The sequence below is a fragment of the Aphelocoma coerulescens genome, chromosome 1 (genome assembly GCF_041296385.1).
Source record: "Aphelocoma coerulescens isolate FSJ_1873_10779 chromosome 1, UR_Acoe_1.0, whole genome shotgun sequence".
NCBI classification, from domain to species: Eukaryota; Metazoa; Chordata; class Aves; order Passeriformes; family Corvidae; genus Aphelocoma; species Aphelocoma coerulescens.
The window spans coordinates 52,665,302-52,691,859 of NC_091013.1; the positions used below are offsets into that span (position 1 = coordinate 52,665,302).

A 26,558-nucleotide genomic window follows, 5' to 3' on the forward strand; every position below is an offset into this window, starting at 1 on the left:
CATAAATATAAAACCAAACTCCAGACGTTGCCCTTGACAGGCATATTAGTAACAAATCATTTTCTAACCTTGCTTATGGTAAATTTCCAACCATCTGCTGACAGGTAAAAAGAAATTTCATATTTCTTTTTTTTTTTTTTTTTTTTTTTTAAATTCTCAGAATACTTTCACTTCCCAGTCTCATCAAACGAAATAATAAAAAAAACAACAACCATAATTAAAAAGTGACAGCACCATGTTGTTTCTAAAAGGAGAAATGTTGCCCTTTCTGGAGGTGTGGATCTGACAAGCATGCCCTGCCCCTCCTACACAAAGGGATAACCTGTGGTCTTTAAACATACCATCTGCTGTTTGAATGCCCTAGAGGTGGAGGCAGTCTGAGGGCAGGAAAGACTGTTAGCCATCTCCCTACATTTTACAGATTAGCAGCTCTAAAAAAAAAAAGTTTAATTATTGCCAGATTTTGAACTCTTTCTCCTACAGAGCAGGATCCTGAGGCAAGAGCTTCTGGTTTGTTCTGTCTGTAGAAGAGTTGCAGTGGGGAAGAGTTATTTGCAGACTGGAGCCAGGCTAGGTGACGTGAGTCATGGGGAGTGTCACTTCTGAGGAGAAGGTAGCAGACATCGTTTCACACTCCTCGGTCTTGGGTCCGTGCGTGGGTGCTGGCAATGTCGCCTGTTCTGCAGGAAGCAAAAGCTGCTCCTCAGTGCATGGAAACCACTCAGGGAGAGGGTCTTGCTCAGATTAACACACCAGGAGCTGGAGGGGTTAGAAGGAAAGGTCAGCATCTGTGTGGTGCTAAGTGTCTTCTTCTCAGGCTTAAATCACAGGCTTAAATCACATAAGGAAGGAACTTCAGACTGGGTGCAAGAATTACTGTAGCTGGTGCCATGTCTTCACAGGGACTTTCTGTTGTCTGGGGTGAGGGGGTAGAAAAGTCAGAAAATAGGGCCGTTAAGACAAACTCTGTGTAAACTGAAGCCCTAATAGGATTTGCCTACCATTTTAAAGAACAAGTGGAGAAATGGTGACTCAAGGGCCTGCAAGTTTGGTCCCTCTAAGCTTCCTGTTTTAACTATAAACTTGTCATCCTATAACCTTTCTAACAAAGACATAAACACTTCAGCTACATATATTTTGATTGTTTCATGACAGTTTACTGGAGGCTTAGCAATGACAGATTTCTTCATTGTCTTTTTGCCAAAATTTGTCCTTTAAGTCATTTTTGTTGACTGCCCCTTTTAGCAGCTCACCTCACAATGAGAGAGGAGACAATTAATGGGAGGGTGATTTATCACTGCCAAAAACTGTCAAGGACTTCTGTTGTAGCTGGAGAAAAAGCAATTTCACATTATGGCATTTCATTCCGAATACATTGTATTTACAGCTCACAGTTTTATTTTCAGAGCCTATTATCAGGTGAAACAGTTGCATCTGAAATGTTGTTTGTGACATAGGTGACCTGTTAGGATTTGATAAGTATTTACGCCAGAGCACAAGGGGCTCACACATCTGCTGTTGGCAGAAGCAATGGAAAAAAATAACCTGGAAATGAGGCGTTTGATTTTTCTGGTTCCTACACTCGAGCATCTGTTGCTATAATTAAGTGGCATTCAGTAATTGCAGAGCAATGGTGAAATAAACATATGCATTCTTGCCAGCTTTTAGGATTTGGTGTCCTTACAGTAGGAGAGACAAGCAAAGTGACTTCAGCAAGAACAAAGGGTTCTGTAACAAAGTTTAATAATTAACTTTGCTATTGAATAAAAAGGAGTTTTACAATGAAAAAGAAATAGAAGAAGGAAAAAAAAATCTAAATTGGCCAGTAGCTTTTATACATTTAAACTGATTGCTGCAAGAGGTAAAGCAGAATGTTGAACTGGGGGCATGTTAACATTTTTCTGTTGAATGGAGTTGTATTGGAGTTGTATTTAAAAATAAAAATTGAGCATGAAATACTAACAAAAAAATGAGAATGCAAGAAATCTATTATACAGAGAGAGTTTATAATGCAATGTACTCCTTCAATGTGAAGGGGGAGTTGAGATCTCTGTGAGGGCCCCTGCTGCCTTTGTTTACGCCTCAGTTGTGGTGTAAATGAAAACAGAACCTGGTGGTCAGTATTAGTTAAGAACCTCGGTTAAAACAGGCTTTTTAAATGAATCATTTGTAGGGCATTTGTTAAACAATCAGGTGTTCCTCAGTCTGTGGTGAGATTCAGTATATCTTTTTAGGTTATTTTTTAGAAGTGGGAAGAACTGGGGGGAATATAATTTTTTTCGAAGAGAGGATTTAACTCAGAACACTGTCTCATCTGATCAGAAGTTTTGTGATTGTTGTGAGTTTTGCCTTTCAAGAACAGGTTGTCCAACAAGTTATTTCAACAATGGTCCTTGTACTAAAAATAAAAATAAAAATAAAAATAAAAATGGATAATTGAATAGCAGAACCCATGTAACCCAACAGATATGTGGCAGATGTAGCATGTTATAAATTCTGAGAACCTAAGAATAGAAAAGAGTGTCTGTCTCTTGCTGTCTATCGAGGCCAATAAAGAGTGAGCATGAAAAAGAGCTATTAGTATTGTTTGAGGAGGCCATTCTTATATGTGCTTTGGCACTTCTGCTTGCATGGTCTGGAGCAAGTTTGGCATTAACTATGGCCCTGCCTTTTTGGCTGGGGGAGTAAGTAAGAGGACCCACTGTGCAGTGGGTGGTAAAAAACACAGTAAGTATCTTGAATATACACATAGATGCATACATACACATTGATATATTCACATACACACATGCAGAGAGAGAAAAAGAGATGTAATGAATGAAGCAAAGAGAAAAAATCTTGTTTCACGGAGATAGGACAGGACAGAAAAGTGAAAACAGATGATAGTTTTTACTTCAGTTTCCACCACTTACAGTCATTTCTACATGGCCATAGGAAGTCATAGCAAGCCAGTCAGAGCTTTAAAGAACTGGAATATCACAGGATTGGGATCTCTGTTGTATCTTATCGTAAATGTCAGAATGTTTTTTTCACTTTACTGTTCAGATAGTGAAGCTGAATCTGTTAATTTTCTTTGCAAATGCAAATATTTTGAGGGTAAGCATAGCTTTCTAAACTGATAAAATTGAATATTATTTTTTAGCTGGATTTAATTAAATCTAATGCTAATTTCAGTAACTACATTGTAAAAAATATTATTGCAACATATATTTCCATGTTATAATTCTGAAAAAAAAAAAAAGAAATAATCTTGTCAGATTTGGGGACATTAATGTATAAGAGTCTGATTCAAATAAACTTCATATATGCATGAACCTGATTTTTTATTCTGCAAGTGAGCTACTGGATTTTGATGTTGTTTGGAAAAACTCATGAAGCAATATACCTGAACGAGGTGAGAGTCAGGAGACTGAGATTGTTTTTCAGGCTTTGCCAATAACCCGTTGTGTGACTTTGGGCAAAGCACTTCACAACTCTGTGCCTCTGCTTCCCTCTTGCTTATTTACAGATGAATTCTTTGAGGAAGGAGTTACCCCTTAAGCTTTTGCACATGACTTTGATTTCCTTTTTGAGCCCTATGCATTAAAAATAAGTATTCTCACATTAAGCATTTCATTGAGCAAGGTTGGAAGCTTTTTATTTTTGATGGAGGAGAGCCCACGGACAGTGGCTGTGAGCCTGCTCCTGCCATCCTTGCATTGGCTCCTGTTTCTGAGCCATTTCAGTAGGGAACGTGGCATTAGGACCTCTTATAATCAACATTCTTTCGCCAGCATCCATTCTCAGCCTATTAAAGGAAAAAAAGAGAGCTGTGAGAACTCTGTCAATAGTGAAAGATGTATTATGTTGTCCACTAAAAACTTAGTAGATGCTATAGGAGTGATTTTAATTGAGATTTTTACAACCGTTTGATAACACTGTTTTGATCACCGTATTTAGGGCTGGATTCCAACAGTGGACATAAAACCTCTGACTAATCCACTGAGTCACCCAGTCCCTGTCATATATTGCTTAATGGTCCATGCTGCCAGGAATTATAATAGCTTTCTAGCAATAATTTTTTTTGAAAGAAACTTTATGGGCACAAAGTCTTATAAAAGTTGAAACTCAGATTTTTAAAAAGGCAATCAAAGAAAACTTCCTAAAGCTATGCTAAACTGCAGATTTTTTTTATTTACAATAAATGTATAGAGTCTTACATATACTATAAGTTAATGGCTAATATTTTAACTTTGGTTGGTTAATGTTTGCAGGGCACTTACAGATGCTAGAATAATCTCTAATGTTTTTGCTCAATCTGCTCTGGAGATGGATGAAATAAATAGTTTAAACTAATTAATGTAACACCAGCTGTTACAAGTGCTTGGCAGACGTCTGTGAGTTTTGATGGGCAGAGAGCGGCTGTTGTACTTGACTTTATTTTAGTACAATGTTGATCACAGTGTAAGCTGGAATAAATGACGAGCCAAAGGAAGGAACAGAGGATGAATTCTGTGTAATGCAAAATAAATATTGCCCTTTTTCTGAAAATATTTTTTGAGGTTGAGGGAGATTTATAGTGGACTTCTATTAAGTCAGAAGTGCTGTGACAACAGCTGTGCTAAGCATGCTTGGTATTAGCATGCTTTACAAAAGCTGCAGAAATATATGTAGACATCTATGAAATTTCACACTGCTTTTAGATTTCAAAAAGTGCTATGGCTTAGTATTAGCACTTTGGCTGCATATTTTATTTCTACCAAGTAATTGCTGTTAGAAAGAATAGATGTTTAAGACAGGTAGATAAAAAGTAATACTAGATTTAGAAAGTCAATATGTTTGCAAAGACTAAGTTGGATTTCAGTGCTGCTTGTATGCACATGATTGTATAGTAGGTGTTTTTATTTATTTTGCACTCTAAAGAATGAGCATGCCTGCAGAAACTTTCAAGGTACAAAGCAGTTATATCAAACTGAACTTGGGACTTTGTGCCGTAGCCTAATTTTATCAGTGCCCAGTCAAAAAAACTCCACAAAGCCTTAAACATATATCTGATGAGAATTCATTCTGTGTGATTTAATAAAAAGTTAAAATATCAAAGTAACTTGTCTTTTAAAGTTGGAAGGTAGAATAATTGTGCTGTGACAGGGGAACGATGGCTGCTATCTCTCTATGTGCCAGCATTAAGATAACAGTGTCATTGTACAGATTGTTACCCTGTGAATATGTCTAATAAGTTATTATAGCATGCTGAGCAGATGGCAAGTGTGCTCCTGAAAGAATTGATGGATGGGATATGATGTCATCAGTGAGATGACAAGGTTCACAAGGTACTTGACCTCCAAGAATAAGTCCTAACTGGTTAGAATTCTAAATGGTGAACTTTTGTGACACTGGCTAAATGGGAAATATGTGCAATTTGTATTTCTTTATGGTAGTGTTTACCCTCTTCACTGAACTCCACATAATGGGATTTGGTCCCTGAAGACTTGGAGATATTGTTGGAAGGTTTCACCCTGTAACCTTCAGAGGATTTCAAATACAAATCTATACATCTAAACTTTAACAAAATCCTACTGAATTATATTTATGAAGTCAGGTTCACAGCTTTTCTTGCTTTATATATATGTATAAAGAATTTAATTGAGATGATCAATTAATTTAACATGTTCTGCCAAAAGAGAAAGCTGCTGATTCAGTAAGAAAATACAAAGCATAAAATTATAATTTATACTTTTATAAGAATGTCTTTGTGAGCTATACTAAAATGACAAGGATCTTAAGAGTATAGTAATTTTAATTATCTCTAAATCCCATTAAACAAAGAAATATTTGATTGTTCTATCTATCTAAAAAGGTATCTTCCTTTCTATTATGTTCAAATTATATAGTGGGATCTATACTGTTGAAACATAGGCCTCTGAAGTAATCCTCTTCATTCTCTGCATGATTCATGGCATGAAGATGGTGCACACAGAAGTCTCAAAATGGGGAATCTTGCTGCTAAAGTTTAGGCACTGTCTAACAGCTGCATCTGATAGACACCTACCTTCTCTTCTTTGTTGTGTGGAGAATTTAGGTCCTTGCTGCTTCCATGGCAGACTGGATAATCTAGACAGAGGAATTTTCCATTTCATCTCTTTTAGAAACTCCCTAAACCCTACTGACTAGAGTGAGCTCTGCATATCAATTTTCGTGAGCAATTATGCAGATGGACAGATCCTTCAGAATTAGAAGTTTGTACCTATACACTGTTAATTGAAAATAGAAACGGAAAATGCAAAAGAATATAGCAAAAAAAGAGCTACTGAACAAAAGGGATAAATGAATACTAAACCTATATTCTGTGCCTTTCCTACAGTGAAAGTTAAGAGTCAAAGAGTTTGGGGTCATGTTTCTTAACCCCTGATATTAATTAATTTTTTTTCCCATTGATTTAGCTGTATTTGGCAATGATCAAAAGCAGGAAGATAGGAGGAAGAGGTGTGAACTTAATAGTTAGTCTTTTTTTAATCTTTCATAAAATAATTACAGTTTCTTAAAATGCTTCTTGTTATTTGGCTCCTTTGAAATGAGAAGATAAATTCCTTGTGGAAAACTCTTTCATGTTTTATTGATTGTTTGCAGAGTAAAACATAAATTCTATATACAAAAATAAACTAGGAGATCATGTACATGCATACTTGTTCTGAATTCTTTATGATATTTATTTTCAACACTGATAGTTCTTTGTGATATTTGAATATTCATGTGACAACTTAGGGGTTATTTACATGAACTGAAACAAGAGGAAACCAGATGAAAGCACTATAAATCCTGTGAGTAAAAACAATATATTATCATTTTTATATTTCCTAATGTTCTGAGTTTCAAGTAGGTAAAATTTGTTTGTAAAATTTCTACTACTGGGGAATACTGTTCCATTTCTTAAATCAGATTGTAGGTACAATAAAACTTTCATAAACATGTTACAAATTGCTTCCATCTTTCCTGTATAAATAAGATGCTGAGGGTTCCTAAATTACTTCAGAATTACAGCAAAGCTTTGGATTGAGTTGTAAACATTATAACAATGTATGAATTTTAGAGTAATTGCTTTGAAAGTACAGATTATGATTTAAAGTTGCCAATTTTTTTTCATTTTATTTTAAAACCCTGTTCGTTGTCATCCAACCCAATGCAACTCTTTTACTCATGTCCTGACATCCGATTCTACTGGCAATAGAAGGAAGATGCTATGGCTTTCAGACCATATTCTCTTCCTTTTACTCCAGTACTAAGGGTAGAGGTATTGTGCCTGCAAGAAATAGTAATTTATTTACATGTGACTTGTAGATTGTTATCTCTCTACATGTGGTTTACTGTTGCTATTGAGTTATTCTTTCTCTGGTTTATTGCCAGTTCATTTATATGCAATAAGAGAGCAGTAGCCTGTTCAAAACATGCTATTTGTAGGGCAGCACAGAGCCAAATCTTTAAAAACAAATACTTTCAGTATCTATGGCATGCATCCTTTTTTAGTGAGTGGATTCAAGGGATTTGGTTCCATTCTGGTAAGGTAACATTAAAAACTAGTAGTGAAGTGTCAATATTAATGTCTACCAGTTTGTTAACATAATTAACAATCTGTCAAAATATATAAAAGTATTAGATGAGTTTGTCAAATAATTTGATAAATTTTACATTTGACTTCTCAGGTTTTTAATAAAAACCAGATTCCACACCTATTACCATATTGTCATAGATGTGTTGGTTATGTGGCTAAAGAGGTTTCAGGAGCCAACTCTTTTCTACTCAATCTGATCAGTTCATATATGTCTGTCTGTATGTCTGTGTGCTAGAGAAATGTAAAATATTAGTAGAAGGTCAATGAGTGTTCACTGAGCTCTCTTTGCCATATGGCCCCTGTGGAGGATAGAAGGCCCTGGCTAACTTAAGCCTGCCATATGGACCTGGTGGAAAAAGGTAGGTTTCACACACAGAGCAAACCTACCATATGGACTGGGGGGAGCACTCAAAACTCTAAACATTTCTTGTACACCAGGGCCTTTTACACAGAAGAATGTAAAAACATACATAATACATTACACACAAAAGCCATTGAAAAATGGATCAATTGTTTAGGTTTATATAATGCTTTCAAGAAGTGACCAAAATTTTATAAATAATCAGGGCTTATTTTGAAATAGTAAAGAGTACCATCAATCATTTACAACTGACTTTTTTACTTTGCATTTAACATCTGTTGTGTAATGGGACGGTACAATGCCACCCTTAATGCTGTACAAAGACACAACATCCAAAAATAGTGATAGAGTTAAAGCAGTTTTTCTGAATGTGTTCCCTTGGGTTTCTTTTCTCTACTGTTCTTAACCAGAAAAACAAATTCAGCACACTGTGTAAGAGTTGTGAGGCAAGTCCTGAACTTAGAAATGTCTTCTGTACTCTTAATCTTTTGAGGAATTGAGATTAAGCATAGGATAAGATCATCGATTCAACTTTAGTCCCTCTATGAAGAGTGTGATGTTACATAGTGGTGTCTTCTTTTATAGACCAAAGACATAGTAAAGTAGGATAGTAAAATGCTCATCTTTCAAACCAATGGACCTAATGTTGAACCTTCTTACATATTCCCGTGCAAACATAATTATATTTTCTTTAATTTTGTTTGTTTGGTTGGTTGGGTTGGCTGTTGCAAAAAAAAGGAGAAGTCAGATCAGAACCACTCCAGCTATGATTTTACCAAAATACAGGAAAATGGAGCATAAACTAAAGATGTAGTTTTAAGACCTTCTTTTCTGATTTCTTACCTGTTTTCATAATGATTCAGATCTTGCTTTCACAGTTTTATATGAGAGAATGAGTTCTGTATGTGAGAATGAATAAAGAGAAAAGAAGTCAAGATCTGTTCTATTTTGTAAACAGAGAGATTATCTAGGCTGACTTGTCCCTTCAGATTTCTGTCACAATCTTTTCCTTTTCTCTAACTGTATTTTTTTCTTTGGTCTTGCAATTTCAACAAGCAAACTAATTTTTTCATCTCTTGGAATGAGAAGAAACTACTGAAACAAAGACACTTTAGAAACAATCAGTGCTACTGAGGAAAGTGTCTGAGATGTAAGGAAAAAGTGCAGGAATCAGTAGAATAAGCTGAGTTGTGGAACAGCTAGGACAAGGACAAAGACAGCGATTCTGAAAATAAAGGATTTGGATTTTACCTTTTGAACTCATTGTGCTAAAATTTTTGTAATTGTGCTAAAATTTTGTATACAACCATCAGTCCACAGCACTCACTTCCTTTTCGTAAACTGAACAAAAAAATCACTGAACTTGCTGTGACTTGCTTGTCTCAATCTTCTGGGTGCAGCAGTTCACAAAACCATGTAGGGTGGTCATCTCAGATGTGGCTCTTGCTTTTTTTACTAGCTGGGCTAAAAGCCAACTTGTTATTGGGATACAGAATAAAAGTATTATCCTTAAATATATAATGATATCATCAGGTTGAGATAATAAAGTTTGCACAGTCTGTTTCAGTTTGTTTAGGCAGTAACTGTTTTCACAGTACAATAATGCTAAAGATATTTTGATTTCTGTTTTGTTTATTTACAGCTATCACATACATAAATTATTGTAAATTTTTAGAGAACCTGTGAACCACTCTTGGGATTTGTATTTTGTTTCTGTTACATAACATTAATAATTGCTTAAGGATTGAAAAAAAGAATTTTTCAATTATGTTCTTGGCAGAAACATTGAAACATTTACAGAAGTTTTGATATGAAACAAAATTAGTAAGCAGATCTGTCCCTATAGTGGAGATGCACTGCATAGTTCCTTGATATTATGATATGATGTAGATAAAAGACTGAACAAAATATTTAATTTGCATGAAGATTTTAAACTGGATCCCAAAAAGAGGTTTTAATTTACCAACAAGTGTATGACATCTTTGCTGTGCAGGGTACTTTAATTTTCTGTATTTAATGTAAGCCAAACTGATCCATGTTACATGATGACTCCAAACTATTTTTTATCTTCTTAAATCAGTGCTGTATGTGACTCAGAATGCATAAATACATAAAGGATATTTTTTTGGTCTTCTCCAATATGTATTCTGATATATTAGCATAAATTACATATTCCAAGACATGAAAACACGTGCAGGCCAAATCTTACTTTAAAGTGGATGCCTCAAATGGAGCAGAAAACATTAGAGGTAAAACTTCAACATTATTCTATCAGTGAGCATCAAGCTAGTGAATGCCATAGATATCTCACTGATGGACACGTTCTGGCAGCTTGTTGCAGATGTTTGATGAATGAATTGCAAGAGAAATCATATCAGATGTAAAAATGCTTGCCTTTTCATTCTGAATTTTGTTTCTGAGCACTCTGGGGTGTAGGGATTTTGTTTGTTTATTATTATGGATTTCTGTGAAAATCAGATATTAGGATATAATGTATAGGCAATGGTTTGAGAAATGTGGCTATAATATTGTAAAGGACTATTTCTGATGCTATAAACTATGAAGCTCATATTGAACTCCCATAGGCAGACAGCCAAATTTCTATTAGGATATCATAACCATATAATCCAAACTGTGTACATCGATTATTGTCTACAACATTTGCATCTGAGTACTGGAACCATTCTGTAGACAGACACATTAAGGATGTTTATTATATCTGCTAAAAAAATATTGTGGAATAATTTGGAAAAAGTGGGTTAAATATACTCTCTTATGCAAATGTTGGTGTTTCAGCCACAAAAATAAGGAAGCCTCTGTGTTATACTGCTTCATGATACTAAATCAGCTCACTCTTTTTGTACCCTTCCTGGTGGGAGTTTGTCAAAACAGGACTCTTCACATCCTTTTGTTTTCAGTAACACTTGATGTACTAGGTGTGAAGAGAGTTAAGACCTGGGGTTACTAGATCGTATATTTCTGTAAAAAGTGTGTATTGCCATTTGGGTGCCGAGGCAAAGACTGGACATATTATTGAACTATTGATGATAAAACACCTGTTCCTTTAACCTCTCAGAAGCCTGACTGCAGGGCTGGACCAGCAACAGTCCCCTCTGCGTGGTTCCTTCCCCTGCATTTTCAAAGCATTTGATGCTTTTCGTTGCATGTTCATGAATTCCTGAACCTATTGCCCAGTAGCCCCATATAGTTGTGTCAGTTGAGTCCATCTCCAGTTCCTGATTATTCTATTTTACTGGCATAATACATCCAGGACAGGAATTTTGGCAAGGCAAAAGCTCAGGAACAGCTTTTCTTAATATGTTTCTGTCTTGCTGTGCATTTTAGGCTGGTCATTTTATTCACTGGTCTAATCCATGTATTATAAATCCAAATATTAGCGGTAATTGCTAGTGTCCCTTTTGTTAAGGTAGTTATTAAAATCATGGGCAATTAATAGGATCTTGCAAGGAAGTAAAGACAATATGAATATACATGTTTTTAAATACTGGGTTTCTGCAAAAAGCAGTGTCACTGGACATTTTGTGTATTTATCTAAAATATGAAATCTTCTCATTTTCATAAAAAGAAACAAGACAGTATTCTGTATGAATATTCAGTTAAACAAAGCGCTTAAATTAATCAATAGATTCAGTTTTACATATTCTGACCAGATAAATATTTTCCTGCTGGGATAGATGACCAGTGTAAATTGCCATAAATAAGAAGTGTTTAAACTTCTTTTGCCTTCTCTGTTGAACTTCTCTGACATATTTATTTGTGAAACACAATACTGTTGACTTCTGTGCTGCCACTTTACAGTAGATGCCAAGCATGCCTGGTCAACCTCATCTGCTTGCCAGCACTCTTGGGATGAGGGTATGGGACAGGTTATGAGCTGCTGAATGAATGACAGCTGACGAGTGTTGCTCAGACACATTACCATATATTCATTTTCTTTTTGGGCATCTGATTCATGCTGTCAGCAGATTACCAAGAACATGGGCCACATGACAAGGTAGCAGGAGAATTAATACTTAGGCCCCCATAACTGCAGAATGGCTAGATATGGACTTCTTGAAAACACTGACTTTTTTTTTTTTTTCCTGAAGAGAATGAATATTAGAATTATTAACTGAACACAGACCAAGGAAAATAATGTGAATACAATGCAGTTCCAGGTATTAACGTAAACCCTTCATCTTCAGAGAATTACAAGTTACCAGCTGTGCTCTTATCAAAAACTCCCTTCTTACTACCATTACGCTTACAAAAGAGGAGTGCTGTTATTTTAGATGACAATGACAAAAATGCTAATATTGTTGATATTCCTTATTTTTAAATCACCTTAAATCCCCAAATAATAGATGTTTTTCAACTTTCATGAAACATGTCCAGAGGATTATTAATCCAAGTCATGTGGCCCTTGAAATGATTCAATAAATTCTAGCAAAATGCAATTGTTACATTGGCTAATGTTTTTTTCTCTGCATTTTGCAGTAGCCATATGGAGGCAGTTATAGGGAAGAAGAGGCAGCACAAAAATAAGTATGCATACTGTGGATGCATTGCCTTGTGTATTGCTGTTATCAGTTGAGATGTGCATATTTATGTCCATAATTTTGCAAATGTGAGGTTTAGTCTACAATACATTCATTATGCAGCCTTAAAGTCTAGTCCCTAATTTGAAGTTTGATGTTAATCAGGAATTTAGCTTAGACTGAAAATATTTGGCTTGATCATTTGATTCTGCATACATTCAGGCAAGCTGGATATATGACCAGGGAGCCAGCTTCTGAGCCAGCACAATAAAGGAGATTAAATAGATGGTTTTTGTGAATGTTGGGGTTTGATTTCCTAACCAAATCTCCCTTCACTGCATAGATGATCGTGGACACCCCTCAACACAGCTTTGGAAGAAGCTGAGAATGACTCTTGGGAACATCTAGGGAGACACACTTGCAGAACCCTCTGCATACATATATGCATATAAGCAGTTCTCATGGAATTGCTACAAAGCCAAGAAACATTCTTTTTAGCACTCAGTATTGCCTGGCTGATGGAGTGGAGTTAGCAGAGTACTAATTGGGATGTTTGACATGAACTGGTAAAATACATTTATATTTTTTTCAGCATCCAAAGCACAGATGGCCTTACTCTGCATCCAATTCCTGCCAGTAGCATATAAGGATCTTTAAAAAAGAAATAATGGGCATTGTTCTTACAATTAAGAGCTGCAGGTTATAAACTTATGAAGTGCCTTCTCTTTATACTAATATATTGTTTAAAAATGCAATAAAGTATTTAGAATATCTTTTTAGCAATCATTTAATCTTTAGGAATTTAGACTTAATTTCTTAATTTCTTCAGAGTTAATGAATGTTACTGTCAGGTGTTCAAGATATATGTGTTTTATAATTATCAGACATATACAGAATCATCTCTGACTTTCCCATTTCTTCTTTTTTCCTGATCGATCAATGCACTTTAAAGAATTGTGTGAAAAAATCTGTGAGTGAACAAGATACTTCTTTATTACGGGGACAGAGAAACCGTATAATTTGGTTTTGCATGTTACGTGTTATGATGCCAAAATACACAGAATAGAAATACCACTGGCATTTTAACATTCCATTGTATGGTAAAAGATGTTTGTTTAAAAATAGGAATGATAATTTATTCTAAAATGCTGTGAAATCCTTGAATAAATAAATCAGCCAATACTGCTTGACCCAGCCCTAATCAGTAATAGGCTGCAAAATAAGATAAAGGTTATTAAAATAATCCTTTTATTGAAAGAGAAAATTAGATAAGTTGTGCTGATTGACTCTGAGGCCCTCCTAGGGACATGTAAAATGAAGAATAAACTCAACTTGATCTAGTCCAAAAAGCCTGAAGAAATCCTCACAGCTGGAACATCACCACTAATTACATTTTTGCTTTTTGAATATATATTGCCAACTCTTTCTGTTCATTTTTAGTGATGTTATACCCGTAATTCCTTAACAAACTAAAATATGTGATCTTTAAAGAATGTATTTTATATATTTACTTTGACAGCTGTAAATTTCATTTACATTCAACTAAAATTCTTGAAATATCACAAGAATTACTTGTGCAAAATCTGTTGTATGTAAAAAACAAGTTTAGCTGTTTTGCTTATTTCTTGCTGAGTCAGTATAAATTTCTTGCTCCTGGGCACTCTTTCTCCTCCCCTCCTTCACCTCATAATCCCACTCCTATTAGCCCTTTCCAAAATGTTTGGCCACCTTGAGTGTCCTTCTTCCCTATTTTCTCAACTTTCTATTTCCTCACTTCTTGATTACGCCCCGTCTTTTGTCAAGCCCTCTCTGTTTCTAACCTTCCATGTCCTTATTCCTGCCAGCATTATGTTCCTTTTCTCCCCCCCGCCCCCTCTGTGCTTATAGAAAAATTGACTTGCAAGGTATCAGCATAGAATTGGTATCACTGAACCTTGGAGAAAGAGCGATCCCAAATGTTTTGGTAAAGAAGTGATTCTCCATCTGGCTCTCATTTGCCATTATGGAGGCAACTCCAACTGCAGTATGAGCAATGATCCTGTGCAGTAGTGAAGAATGACCTGTAGAGAATGCATGTTCTTTAAAAGGATTAAAGAAATACTGGAAATTTTTTTAATTGATTTTTTTTTCCAAAAAGGAAAAGCATCAAGTTAGTACATTATGTTTTCAGTGGTTAAAATCTCATAGAATTGTCAGAAAATATGAGTCTTACTGTTGGTGGGAAAGTCCTGCACTTAAACATCTAGGGAAATTCCTACCTCCAAGGTGGACACATAAAACTAAATTCGTATGTCCTTTCATTCCTGTGTAGTTCTTTACATGAAGTGAGGGTGTGCATATTTGGAAGCTGTTCCACTTAGGAAAATGGTCCATAATGGTAGATTTGATACATAGATGGATGAGTTCTGTAAGACCTGCTTGCACAAGTATATGGAATCACATCAGGTACAAAGCCATTGTGTGTAAAGTACACATCCAAGAAACTTAGTAGCTGTGATCCTTTCCATGTAGGTTTTTAATTCTTATTTTCAATTCTTTTGTCATATTTCATTATTAGAAAGTTGCTATTTCCAAACTCCTCAGGCAAACATACCAATCCAAGAAGCAGAACTCAGTGGACAGCATTTGCAATGGTACTATTAACTATGGGAACACCAGCCTGTTTGAAGTGTTACAGAAACATTAACCAGTCAGTCAGTCAATTTGAATATTTGATATTCCCTCCTGATTTCCAGCTGCCCCAGTTGTGAATATTTTAATTTCAGAGTATTTGGGTGTCCTGGAGAACTGTTGTTTGTATAAAAAGAAGTAAATAAACTGTAGATTGAAAAAAAAAATTAAAAATTAGTTTCAGTGCATTCCTTTTATATGTGGCAACATCCTTCACAGTCGTCTTGCATTGCCCACAGTAACATGCAGGGTGAATCTTGAATGACAAAATCTGTAAAGCAGCCAAATGGTATGGGAATTGGGCAAGAGGTTTTTATTTATTTGTTTATTTGTTTGTTTATATCTACCTGAAATTTTTAAACATTTTGATTCACGATATGGGATCCTTGTTCTTTTGTGTTAATATAAATCAAGAATTACAGATGAATTAAAACAGAAGAGCTTCTCACACTTGAAAGCTCTAACCACAAGGAAGGTGAAATATAAAGCTTTGTACTAAAGAGTGTTTGACAATGTAAACCAAAATAATATTAAGCCAAATGGAATAGATCATTTTTACACTGTAGAAAAGAATGCGTGCACCAGATTTATGGCAATAAAAAGTGGAAGCAAAATCCTCTTTCATCATTCAAATGGTAAGAGTGAGCCTGTGTTAGGAACAAATACATGTGGAATATTTTTCAGAGAACAGAAAAGCCTCAAGATGCATTGCAAATAAAGCATGACATGATTACAGAATGCCAGTAATCTGTAGAGTATTTTTTTTTCAGCCAGCTATTATCGCTTGCTTTCAAATCCTGGCAATATCAATATTCTCCGGTTTGATTGGTGACTGGTCTGAACTTATCCTACTTGCTTTTAGGAACAAAGACAAGACAATGGCTACCTCTATTTATCTATTACTGTTTAAATAGCTGTCACAGCTTCCCGGATGTCTGTTTCCATGCTATCTGGTGAAAGAATAAAATAGAATGGCAACAAACCAAATACAGTGAAATATGTTTGTTGTATTTGGCCCAAACCAGCTGCTGTTTACAGATAAAATCTGGTTTGAACAAAACCAGGTGAATTTTGGAAATTGAGGAACAATGGATGGAGTGGTTGTAGCATTTACAAATACTATAAAGATACCTGTCACATTCAGACTTGCCTGTTATGGTGATTTAGTTCATATGTCAAGACACATATTCATCTCTGCCCAGATACTGTAGAGGCTTGGGTAACAGCTTGTCCTATCCTTGTTTATTTGTTAATTTATAACATCTCAGTTCCTAGCACAAACCAAGGCAGGCCCGGACACTTCTTTGTTCTGCCTTGTTCTTTGTTTTTTTCCCCCCTCTTTCTTTTCATTGTTGTGCTCCCCACTCTGACAATGGAGTTGTAGATTGACCCTATTTCCCCTTTTGCCCTGACTTCTCTTCTAACGCTTCCTTTGATGTGTTTAGACTGAAAATACCAAATCTCTGTTTCCCAGCAAGGGCTCATCATTTTGCAGCATTGCTCTGCTAGTAGTGTAAGAGGAACATTAGTAGTTCCTTTGCAGCAGTTTAAAATATGTTAGTCTAATGATTATTTGGAAACAAAAGATATCTCATCCTTTTGAGAAAAGAAGACTTGTGCAGGAACAAATTATTTTAAAATGTTTTAAAGGCAAGGGGTCGTATTATTTTGCTACTAAGATATGTGGTTATGTTTTAATTGGCTGTGTTTACAATGTGGTTTTTCTTAAAAATGCATTTTTTTAAGATTCCCTCAATCATCGCTTATCTCACATCCACAAATATCCATGCTTCCTGTGTATAGTATGTACATTTGCTCTGTTTCAAACATACTCACACTCAAAGTTTATTTCACATGGGACATCAAGAAAACAAAGTCACATTAGTCTGACTTTTTTTCTGAGTTGACATTTCATTAGAATAAGTTCAGAGTAAGTTCATCTCTCTCGTCCTACCCTTCAGTGTAAATTTGTTTCTGTTATTTATTATAACAGTTTGGATGTTGCTTTGAATTCATATCATTCTAACCTTTTTTGAGTTACTTTGCCTGTTGCAAAACCATGCCACACATTGTTAAAAAATCTTCGCAAACTTCACATGTTGAGCATGCACAAAGTACAGCACGTATAACATTAAATAAATTGTAAAGTAGTAATACAGTAAAAAAAAATTGATCCCTTGCTTGAATTCTATTACAAGACCTGTGTTAGGAGCCTTCAGTATCTCAGCAATTGCATGGAAGAGCAGTTTTTGAGTTAATTAAGGCTTATGGAATTTTTAAGTGGGTCAGTTTCATCTAGTATCTCTTAAAATACTTTGACAATTTTAGACCTAAATTATCAGTAAGATTCCAAGTAGTCTTAGAAAGTAGGAGGTCATTGATCCATTTTCCTGGCAAACTTAGAGGAAAATGATGTCTTTTCAGTTTCCTTTCTCATTTATATGAATCAACTTCACCATGCATACTAGAGATTTGACTTTTTCCTGCTATATCATGCAAGAGCAATACCTTCACTGGAACCACTGATAAAGAAATCTCTACCAAAAAATACTTAAGGATGTAACAATGAAGAGGTTTTTAAATATTTTCTTTTTTCTTTTCTTTTCTTTTCTTTTCTTTTCTTTCTTTCTTTTTTTTTTTTTTTTTTTTTAATTTGGGTAAAAATAATTTGCGAAGCCATATTTTCAGTACAGGAAAAAAGTTTTCAGCTACACAATAATATTATGTATTGTTTATCAATCTATTGTCTAACTAGTTTTGTTTAAGTTTTGGCTTGTTTGTTTTGATTAATGAAAGCATAACAATTCTGGCAGCAGTTTGGATAAAAACATTTGGTAGTGATTTTTGACACTAGGAGTTTGGAAGTTGAACTAAGCTAGTTTTCAATACCCAGAAATACATAATTTATTTTTTCTAATGAAGTGATGAATATTTCTATAATATTTTAAAAATTGGAAAGAAAATTCTCATATTTAGGGCCAAATTTTAGTATATTACTACAAAATGACTACAGAGCTATCCATGCTGCTGAGGGGTAGCCTGAGGACAGAGGATACATCCACATAGTACATTTTTCAGAGCCTGCTTTGAATCTCAGTAAGGTAGATAGGAAATGGTTCAGTAATCTAGAGCCATTTTTTTCTCAGCACTTTGTAACATGACTGGAAAACTTAAATATGGCTGAAAAAATCCTTTATGAATCTGAATGGTCTGAAGCTTTCCTGGTCAACATCAATTCCTTTCAGTAACCTTAACTTGGAAAGCTTTTGAATGATGACTTTATGAGAAAGCAGTAATTGTGGCATGAGTTGTGACAAACAGAGCATCTTACTCCTTGTGTAGTCTATTCTCAGCCTGAGCCACAGTGAAGTAGGAAGAACAGCACCCAGGATAGGAGTGATCTCCCCAAAATCAGATCTTTCCATCTGAGCTGCTCATCTTAAGCTTCTCTTACAGCCAGCAGGCACTTCTAGAGGAAGGTTTTCCTCTTCCTGGAGTAGATGCCTGTGAGAGTTCAGATGGATGAGTACCTTAAAGTGGCCTTTGCTTCTTTCCACTGTCTATAAAAGAGCTTAATGGTATCAGCCCAGCAGCAGATGTCCAAAGGCCTGTTTGGGTAGTTCTGTGGAAGGACATAGTAGGAAAAGCTATTACTTTAGCACTGTAAGTACTGGCCAGCATACCAGAGCTGGTGAGGAGATGGGATGAGAAGTCTGCATCTGAGCATCGTTAGAGATTGCCTCCTTCTGGAGGAATGGTGATGGGGACTGTTGGAATAAACTGGGACTTTGAGTTAAGGATTTCCCATCCTGAGATCATCAACACTCTAACCTTTTGTTACTGCAGATTTCAATTTTCATGGTCCTAGACTATGTCAGCTTAAGAAGACACTACTCAGTCCAAGAGAGAGCTCTTTTTAGGCAACTAGGAACAACTCTCATACACAATTTTAATGAACACGATAAGTTAGAGAAGTACAACCATTATTGAAACTATAATTAAATAAATAAATAAAAAGAAATTTAACTACCCCAAAACATATATAACTTACAATGGTCAGAGCCAAAATAGAAAAAAGCAAGTCTTGACAAACTCCTTTGTAGTCGAATAGCTGTGCAGAATCTGCATAATACCTAGAGTACATTCTGATGTCCTTGCTTTGTACTGAGATACATCAATGTGTCAGTTAATGACTGAGCCCTTGGTAAGAAGAGTATGTATAGATATATGTATCTATATATATATATGTATAGATAGTTTTCCTTTTGAAGAATTCAGATTAACATCTGGTGCAAAGAAATTGACCTAAATTTCTATATCATATCAACAGTAGCCTAAAAATATTTCAGAAAGTGAAAAAAAACCCCCAAAAAGAAACCCAATGAAAAAACCCGCAAATGAGGGTAGTGAAGTTTCTATTAATTGTGGAGGGTTTATTTTTTTTTTCCAATTCTTAATCTGTTCACAGATTATCTGTGAAACTTTAATCTTAGAAGTCTTCAAGCTGTGCAAGTTTTTTCCTGTTGTGATGTCAGAACTGATCAGATCTGATTGTTACAAAGATCCACTAAGGAGTTCAGCACTAATTGTTAGAAGATGTCTGTGCTTAAAAAAATTAGGCCAGTGATTGTTACCATGCTGTTAATTTCATGTACTGTTCAGAGTATGTATTAATTGTGGGAATCAGGTGTACTTTCTAGATGAAAAATGTATTGAGGAGCTGGAGTTTTTCTTGGTGTTGCAAAATCTTCTGAGCTGTAAGTGAAACCATTAAGAGCGGGAAGGGTTAATTGTACGGGAAGCCCTATATTCAAATACTTCTCATATACAAAATATATGTCATGCTAGAAAATATTCTATTGTCAATCCAAATAGAACACAAACTAAAATGAGATAATTGGGAAGGTACCCATAAAGTCAGCCTGAATATATTATCACAAGTATATGTGAGATAATATTTGTTTTAAAAAGATTCTATGGCACTGTAAACTCAGTCTCATTAGAGACTGCATTTAAAAGGCTTATAAAGTTACTCATTAATGTTATCTTGTTGTATCTCCACAGCTTTTTCATTAAAGAAAATTCAGCAGAAAGCATTTTCTCCTGATAGCAGGAACCAATTTGCAATAAATGTTCTGGAAACCACTAGGGAAGCCATTACTGAGGTCTAATAAAAACAGACAAGCGTAACTTGTTCTATATTTTTGTTTCAATCACATACAGATGAGACCCCGCTCTCCACACCAACCGCAAGAGACAGCCTTGACAAACTTTCTCTAACTGGGCATGGGCAACCACTACCTCCGGGTTTTCCATCTCCTTTTCTATTCCCTGATGGATTGTCCTCCATAGAGACCCTTCTGACTAACATCCAGGTAGGCCTTTCTGTAGATCAGCTTAAAGGGATGGAGAGGAGCCAGTTGCAGATTTGTCTAAATTAATAAAACCATTCTAGCTTAATCAGTTCATAAGATTACTTGGATCTACTAATTTACTGAAACTTTCTAGTAATTTAGGTTTTAAAGGAACCACAGCAAACAAATGAATTTCGAAGCTGTCAGATACAGTACATAAAAATACAGATTGTATATTAAACCACAGCAGAAAATTCAATGTAAATTACATTGGTGTGTTTAACAACATTTGTATTCAATGCTCTTTTTATTACAGGCTAATGAAATGTATCTTACTGTTTAACTTTATCTCATTTACTAAACAGAGAAAGAGTCCTTTAATAAATAGTTATTTCAAATTGCTCGAGTGGCATGGTGGAAATGATATTTAAAGCTATTTGAAATGTGTCTCCCATAAAAGCGTTTTCAAAAAGCACTTCTTTTATAAATAAGCTCATTTCACTTAAAGTACTGTCTTCAAAGAATAGACTTCAAAGGGTGTTACCAAAGTTTTTACAGATTTCCTATTTGGTAGTCACAATGTCTGTTGTGTGTACATTAGAGCTGTGTTCAATTATTATTTATAGTATATACTATATATAGCTTGAAGCCAAGTTGTTTGTGTTTCATATTAGAATTAAGAAATTTTTTTTGTCCACAAATTCAATGACTTTGTGTTCCCCATATGCAAATTTTGCAACAATATGGTTGTATATTGCATGCAGAAGCAAAATGATAGTGCCAGAAATGACACAGCCATATTGCATATTCCAGATAAGCCTTGTCTGGGCAGCTACCAGCTTCTAATTTGTCACCATATATTTCCTGGTCATTCCTGCAAACACATAAAATCAATTGTATTCTATCCAGCAAAGGATATTATGGAGTAGGGCCAGATCCTGCTCACTTTTCTGTCTGAAGAAATCTCATTAAAGTTTATGGCACTTCAGAATTGTTTTATGAAAAGTATATGAGCCATTCATTAGTTGTGTTTTGAGGTCTAATAATGGAAAAGTACTGCTGTTTAAGAATTGAATATTACTATCTCTGCCTGGTCTGAAAGAGCATATTTATGATTCCTTTTTGCAGTTCTGGGACTTAGCATCTTAAATATTTAAACCATGAACCAAGGTAATTTGATAACAGCATTCTTGTAACATATCTGCTGCAGTCTGCAGAGCTTGTATTCTCTTCTTAAGGCAGAAATACAGTTAGTAATGTTTTAGCTGTGCATACATGTACAGAAAACTTCTTAGTAATTTTTTTGACAAATGTCTGTGCTCAGTGTCTCTAGACAGCCACCTAATGAGCAAAGCATTCAGCATCAACAGGTTAGCTAATCTCGTGATTGAATATGAGAGTGCTGCACTACTTCAGGATAAATGACCAGGATTCATTTGCCAAGAATGCATTCAGTTTTGTTTTACAGAAAATGTAAATGTGAAATTCAGTCATTACCTTTTTTTTTTTAAATACTCTAATCTTCCCTGGAATGAAAAGATAAAATAAAAGGCAACATCATAAACAAACCAGAAACTTTTCTGTGCCTTCTCTCATTGTGCTTTTGTACATCCTACTCCTTACGTCGAGATTCTATATCATGACAAATCATCTGTTAGGGAAAAGTGGTGGGACATAAGTCCTTTTGGAGTTTTTCAGTATGTCTGCACATCACAATACATGTTTTTGACAGATTTCTAGGGATCCTTTCATAATGGTATACGAAAGGCATTTCCTCCCCCTCCCCTGCTCCAGATTCAATTTTTATCAGGACAACATTAGAAAACCGCTTCATCAAATAAAAAAATAAATAAAATCAGTTCATTTTCCCATCTGTGTAGGAAAAGTTGAATTTAAGAGCAGTAGAGTATATTACAATATCCTATGGACAAGAGTGGCAATTTTGTTAATCAATGCCATTTAAAATTATTTAAAATGGTTTCCATATTTAGCCGCTATTGCAATGAGAGGGGACTACCCCATGCCCACAAATGAGTCAGATACTGTGATGCTGACACTTCCCCAACAGAGTTTTAGGTATTTGACTACAAGTTCAAATTTGTTGATGGCATCTGTGGAAAGAGGCAATTCTGTACCATGGTCCCTGATTGCACTGTAATTTGTGACTTTGCTAGGAAATGTGTAAGTAGTGCCTGAAACTCATGGTGCCTTTATTACCTGAATTAGAAGGACTCTTTTCACTGAGTAAATGGTTCCTTGCTGTCCTTTGGACCTGATGAATTTTGCATCCCTTTCAGTAGAGATGTGGTTTCGTGGGGAGGTGGAGCAGTGTGATACCTCACTGTTCTCTTGTTGCATCAGTGGAGCAGGTCTAACTTCCTCGGAAAGATCATCTGGCCTACAGTCCATTCCCTGCCTTAAGTACTAAGGTGCTTTTAAAAGAGAAAATAGCAGAAATCTAGCCAATGGCTTCATGAGTGGATTTGCTAAAGACTGCTCTTTTTTCCCCAGGGTCATTCATGCTGAAAATAGGGAGGTGAAAGGGTATATGTCTACTTGTGAAATGCAAGTGAACATTTTTTGTTAGGTAATGGGTCTGGGAAGCATCCACAATATGCCACATGTAGTGCTGGAGGTAGCCTACATTTTAGGAATATGTTTATCACAGAAATATATAAGCAAGGAGCTTCTGGCTACACTAATGTGCATGGACTTGACAGTGGATATCTCTGCCATGATCCCCTTCTGTATATTCAGTTGTGTGAGGTGCAGGATCCAGAGGATCTGAATAATATAGACTTGGAGGCCTCCAAAGAAGCTTGCAGAGACTGTCCTGGTTTAAAACAGAATGGGATTAGGGTGTCATAGGGGCACTAAGTGCTCTAATTTTGACCTTTGCCAAGGTGAAAAGGATCCTAAACCTTGTCATTGGAACTGTGCTTTTTGGGTATGAGAGCAAAAATTTCTAAGCACTTTTGTAACTTGAAAACAAATGTGCTATAAGTCCTGCAGATGCTGATGAACTAAGGTGAATTTGTTGCCTAACTGTAATTCTGTTGTAGAAGTCTGAGTCATCCTTTAGAACTGACCTCTGAACACAAGTGGGTCTGTTTCTTCCATCCATACTAAAGTTAAATGGATAGCCCCTGATCACGAGTTCATAATTTTAGGCAAACATTAAACAAGCCTATTTGCTTCTGTTGTCACCAGTATGTCTTTCTGTATACCATATATATGGGGTTTTTTTTTACTTTTCCATAAATCCTTCTTTAAGCAAAATACAATGTTTAATTATTTGTACATTTAAAGAGGAGATAATAACAATATACAATACCCAGAATAACCAATGTTGTTCTTGCTGGGGACTGCTGAAATACAAACAATAAACTATAAAAGAATGTAATTAAGCAAATACACACATTAAAAAAGGAATAAGATTGGAAACATGTTTTTTTTATTTGCAATTGTATCTGCACATCTAAAAGGAAGAGAAAATAAATTTCCCCAGAGAACTTAAATCGAGTCATATGTCTGTTTTTTCCCGAAGTGTATTTGTAGATTTCTTCTAGATTAAATGCTGGAAACGTATGTGCAGTTGCAGGGAGGATGAAGGGTGAGGGAAAGTGAGTCACAGCAAAATGCTGTGTGTGTGCTGGTGAGAAGGCTAAAGATGTCTCTGTTCCCCTCACATAAGTTTACCTTTTTGAGTCATGGCCTGATTATGCCAAAGTATGTTACAGCCATGGCCTTTCATGAGGCTACAATATTCTTGGGTAATAGTAATTTTCTTTCAAGCTTTTAAAGTCTGAATCTTTACCGTCCCTGAGCTGAATTTCCATTAATATCTAAGGGATCATATAGTTGCACCATGATAGCTGTATTTTTCTATCAAGACTGTATTGTACTGACATATTTTTGTTGCTAAATATTTTTAAAGAGATGCCTAAAATAATTTGCAAGTATCTGATTGATATTAATAAAAGCACTGCATGGTTACAAACTAAATTCCCCTCTGAAAACAAAGAAAACTACTGGCTTTATTGCTGTGAGTCTCCTGCACTGATACTATCTATGACTAAATACTAAGAGAAAAATACTGCAAAGAGTGGATAAAGTAAAAAATCACAGTTTTACTTCATTAAAAGTAAATTTATTTTATTTATCTTCTGCTGAAATTCAAGAGAGTTATTTTATTTTTCACAGAAAGTAGTAATGGAAAAATGTCATTTATACTTGGGTAATATGCCTTTATCTGTGATAAAGTATTTGATCTGAGATATTAAAAACATTGTCTTTCAGGAGTCATCTCTAGAGATATTCTAATATGTTGTCTTGCTCATGGTACTTAGTCACTAGTCAGTTATAAATAGCAGATATTCAAAAATTAACATGCGAAGTTAACTAAAATTGCATGTTTATATATATTTTTTTTTGTAGAGCCTTTCACTAGATACTTTTAATGGTGAGACCATACAAATGATATATATTTTCCTGACTAAAAGAGAAGCAATGTTATCTGAAAGTGTTTTCACCATGAATGGCTAATACTGCAGAAAGAAGCCCCGGAGCTCCAACCCTCTGGAAGCTGGGAGGTTTGACCAGGAAAACTTCGTGGTGTGCATGCCCTGATCTTCTAGTTTTCCTTTCTAACTCAATGTGGGCAATTGTTGGAAACTGGATATGATCTTCTAGATAGACTGCCAAACTAATTAGCAAGGTCATTTTGATGTCACGTATAAATGTATAGCCAACTAAATTCTGTTAGTTGGAACACACACTTATAGATGCAGATAGAAAGAGAAGGAGCTTCTATATACTTTCCCCTCCACCCCTTTCAAAGTAGGCAACACATTATTTGCATAATTTAAAAATAGTGATGAGTAATACTGGTTTTAAGACTAAGTTGAGGTTTGATATATGTTTTGTTTCTGTAGGATCATGAGGCTGCCCTTACATGATGGTGTTTTCAGATCAGAGAATGGGAAGAAACTCATATATCAACTTAGCTTTGAGTTTGGGACAGTTCGAAAGGATTTGTCAGTGGAAAATACTAAAAAATGTACAGTAAAGAAAACAAACCAAATCAGAATGATTTATAAATTTCCGGGGAATAAAACTTCCATTTTTGACATTTACATCGAAATAAAAATTAAGAATGACACCGAGAAGCCAGGCTCCAGATAGAGCCATACTGTATTAAAAACAGATCTGGAACCCTGAGCATGTTCACTGCAATTTTCATTATGCAGCCTTCATAACATCTGACCTTTCCTAAAAAGAAATATTTTCTTTTTGTTAATGTCCTATGTTGCACTGCATTTCCCATTGTCATTGGCAGCATATTGATTTAATATCAGGTTAGAGGATTAGCCATAGCACGTACAAGTTGGACATACTGTATTTTGTATAATCTTCTACAGCTGATCCACTGGGAGAATTAATAGAATTTCCTGCAACTCTGAAATTGTTATTCCTGTTCCAGGGGGCACTGATGATTTTTTAAATGTTGTACCTTTTTAGTTTTTCTCAGACCCTTCTGCACTGAATAAAGGGAGATATTGAATGTTTCCAGTATTTTTGCATTAGTGCTGTCATTGGCAGCAACAGCACTTTTGATATGCATCAGTTTGGCTCTAGTGCAGAATTTTTTTTCATTGGATGCCTACTGATGTGCACTGATTTAACTTCTAAAAATGAAACTTAATTTTGTGTAGCTTATAAGTAGTCCCTAGTGGATCTTGGCTCCAAAAAGCTAATATTTTTCAGACATAATCAGCAGCAATAGGTAATGTATTACCATTAGCTATGTTAGCAAGTATAAAAAAAGGAAAGGCTGGGGGAGGAAGGTGTGGTGCAGAAATTCAATAGAAAATGTAATATTCTTTTAGCAGCTTTGTACTTTGCAGCAATTCTTAATATAAAATTACACACATCAGTGTTACACTCTAGTGTTATTCTCCATGTTTATTCACAATGATTGTTTCATATTTAAAGAACACCAAAATATTGTGTTTTGTCAGCCAAGGACAATAATAGTTTAATAGTAATTT

At 35.3% G+C, this 26,558-nt stretch overlaps 1 protein-coding gene across 4 annotated transcripts in view; it reads left to right on the plus strand.

The window, feature by feature from the left end:
• Positions 1-26,558, plus strand: part of DACH1 (dachshund family transcription factor 1) — a 357,124-nt gene that overhangs the window by 286,117 nt on the left and 44,449 nt on the right. For all 4 annotated transcript variants that reach the window (XM_069009250.1, XM_069009258.1, XM_069009277.1 and 1 more), the window contains one exon: positions 20,378-20,529. In XM_069009250.1, coding sequence (XP_068865351.1) covers positions 20,378-20,529 — 152 coding nt within the window. The remainder of the gene's footprint in view (positions 1-20,377; positions 20,530-26,558) is intronic.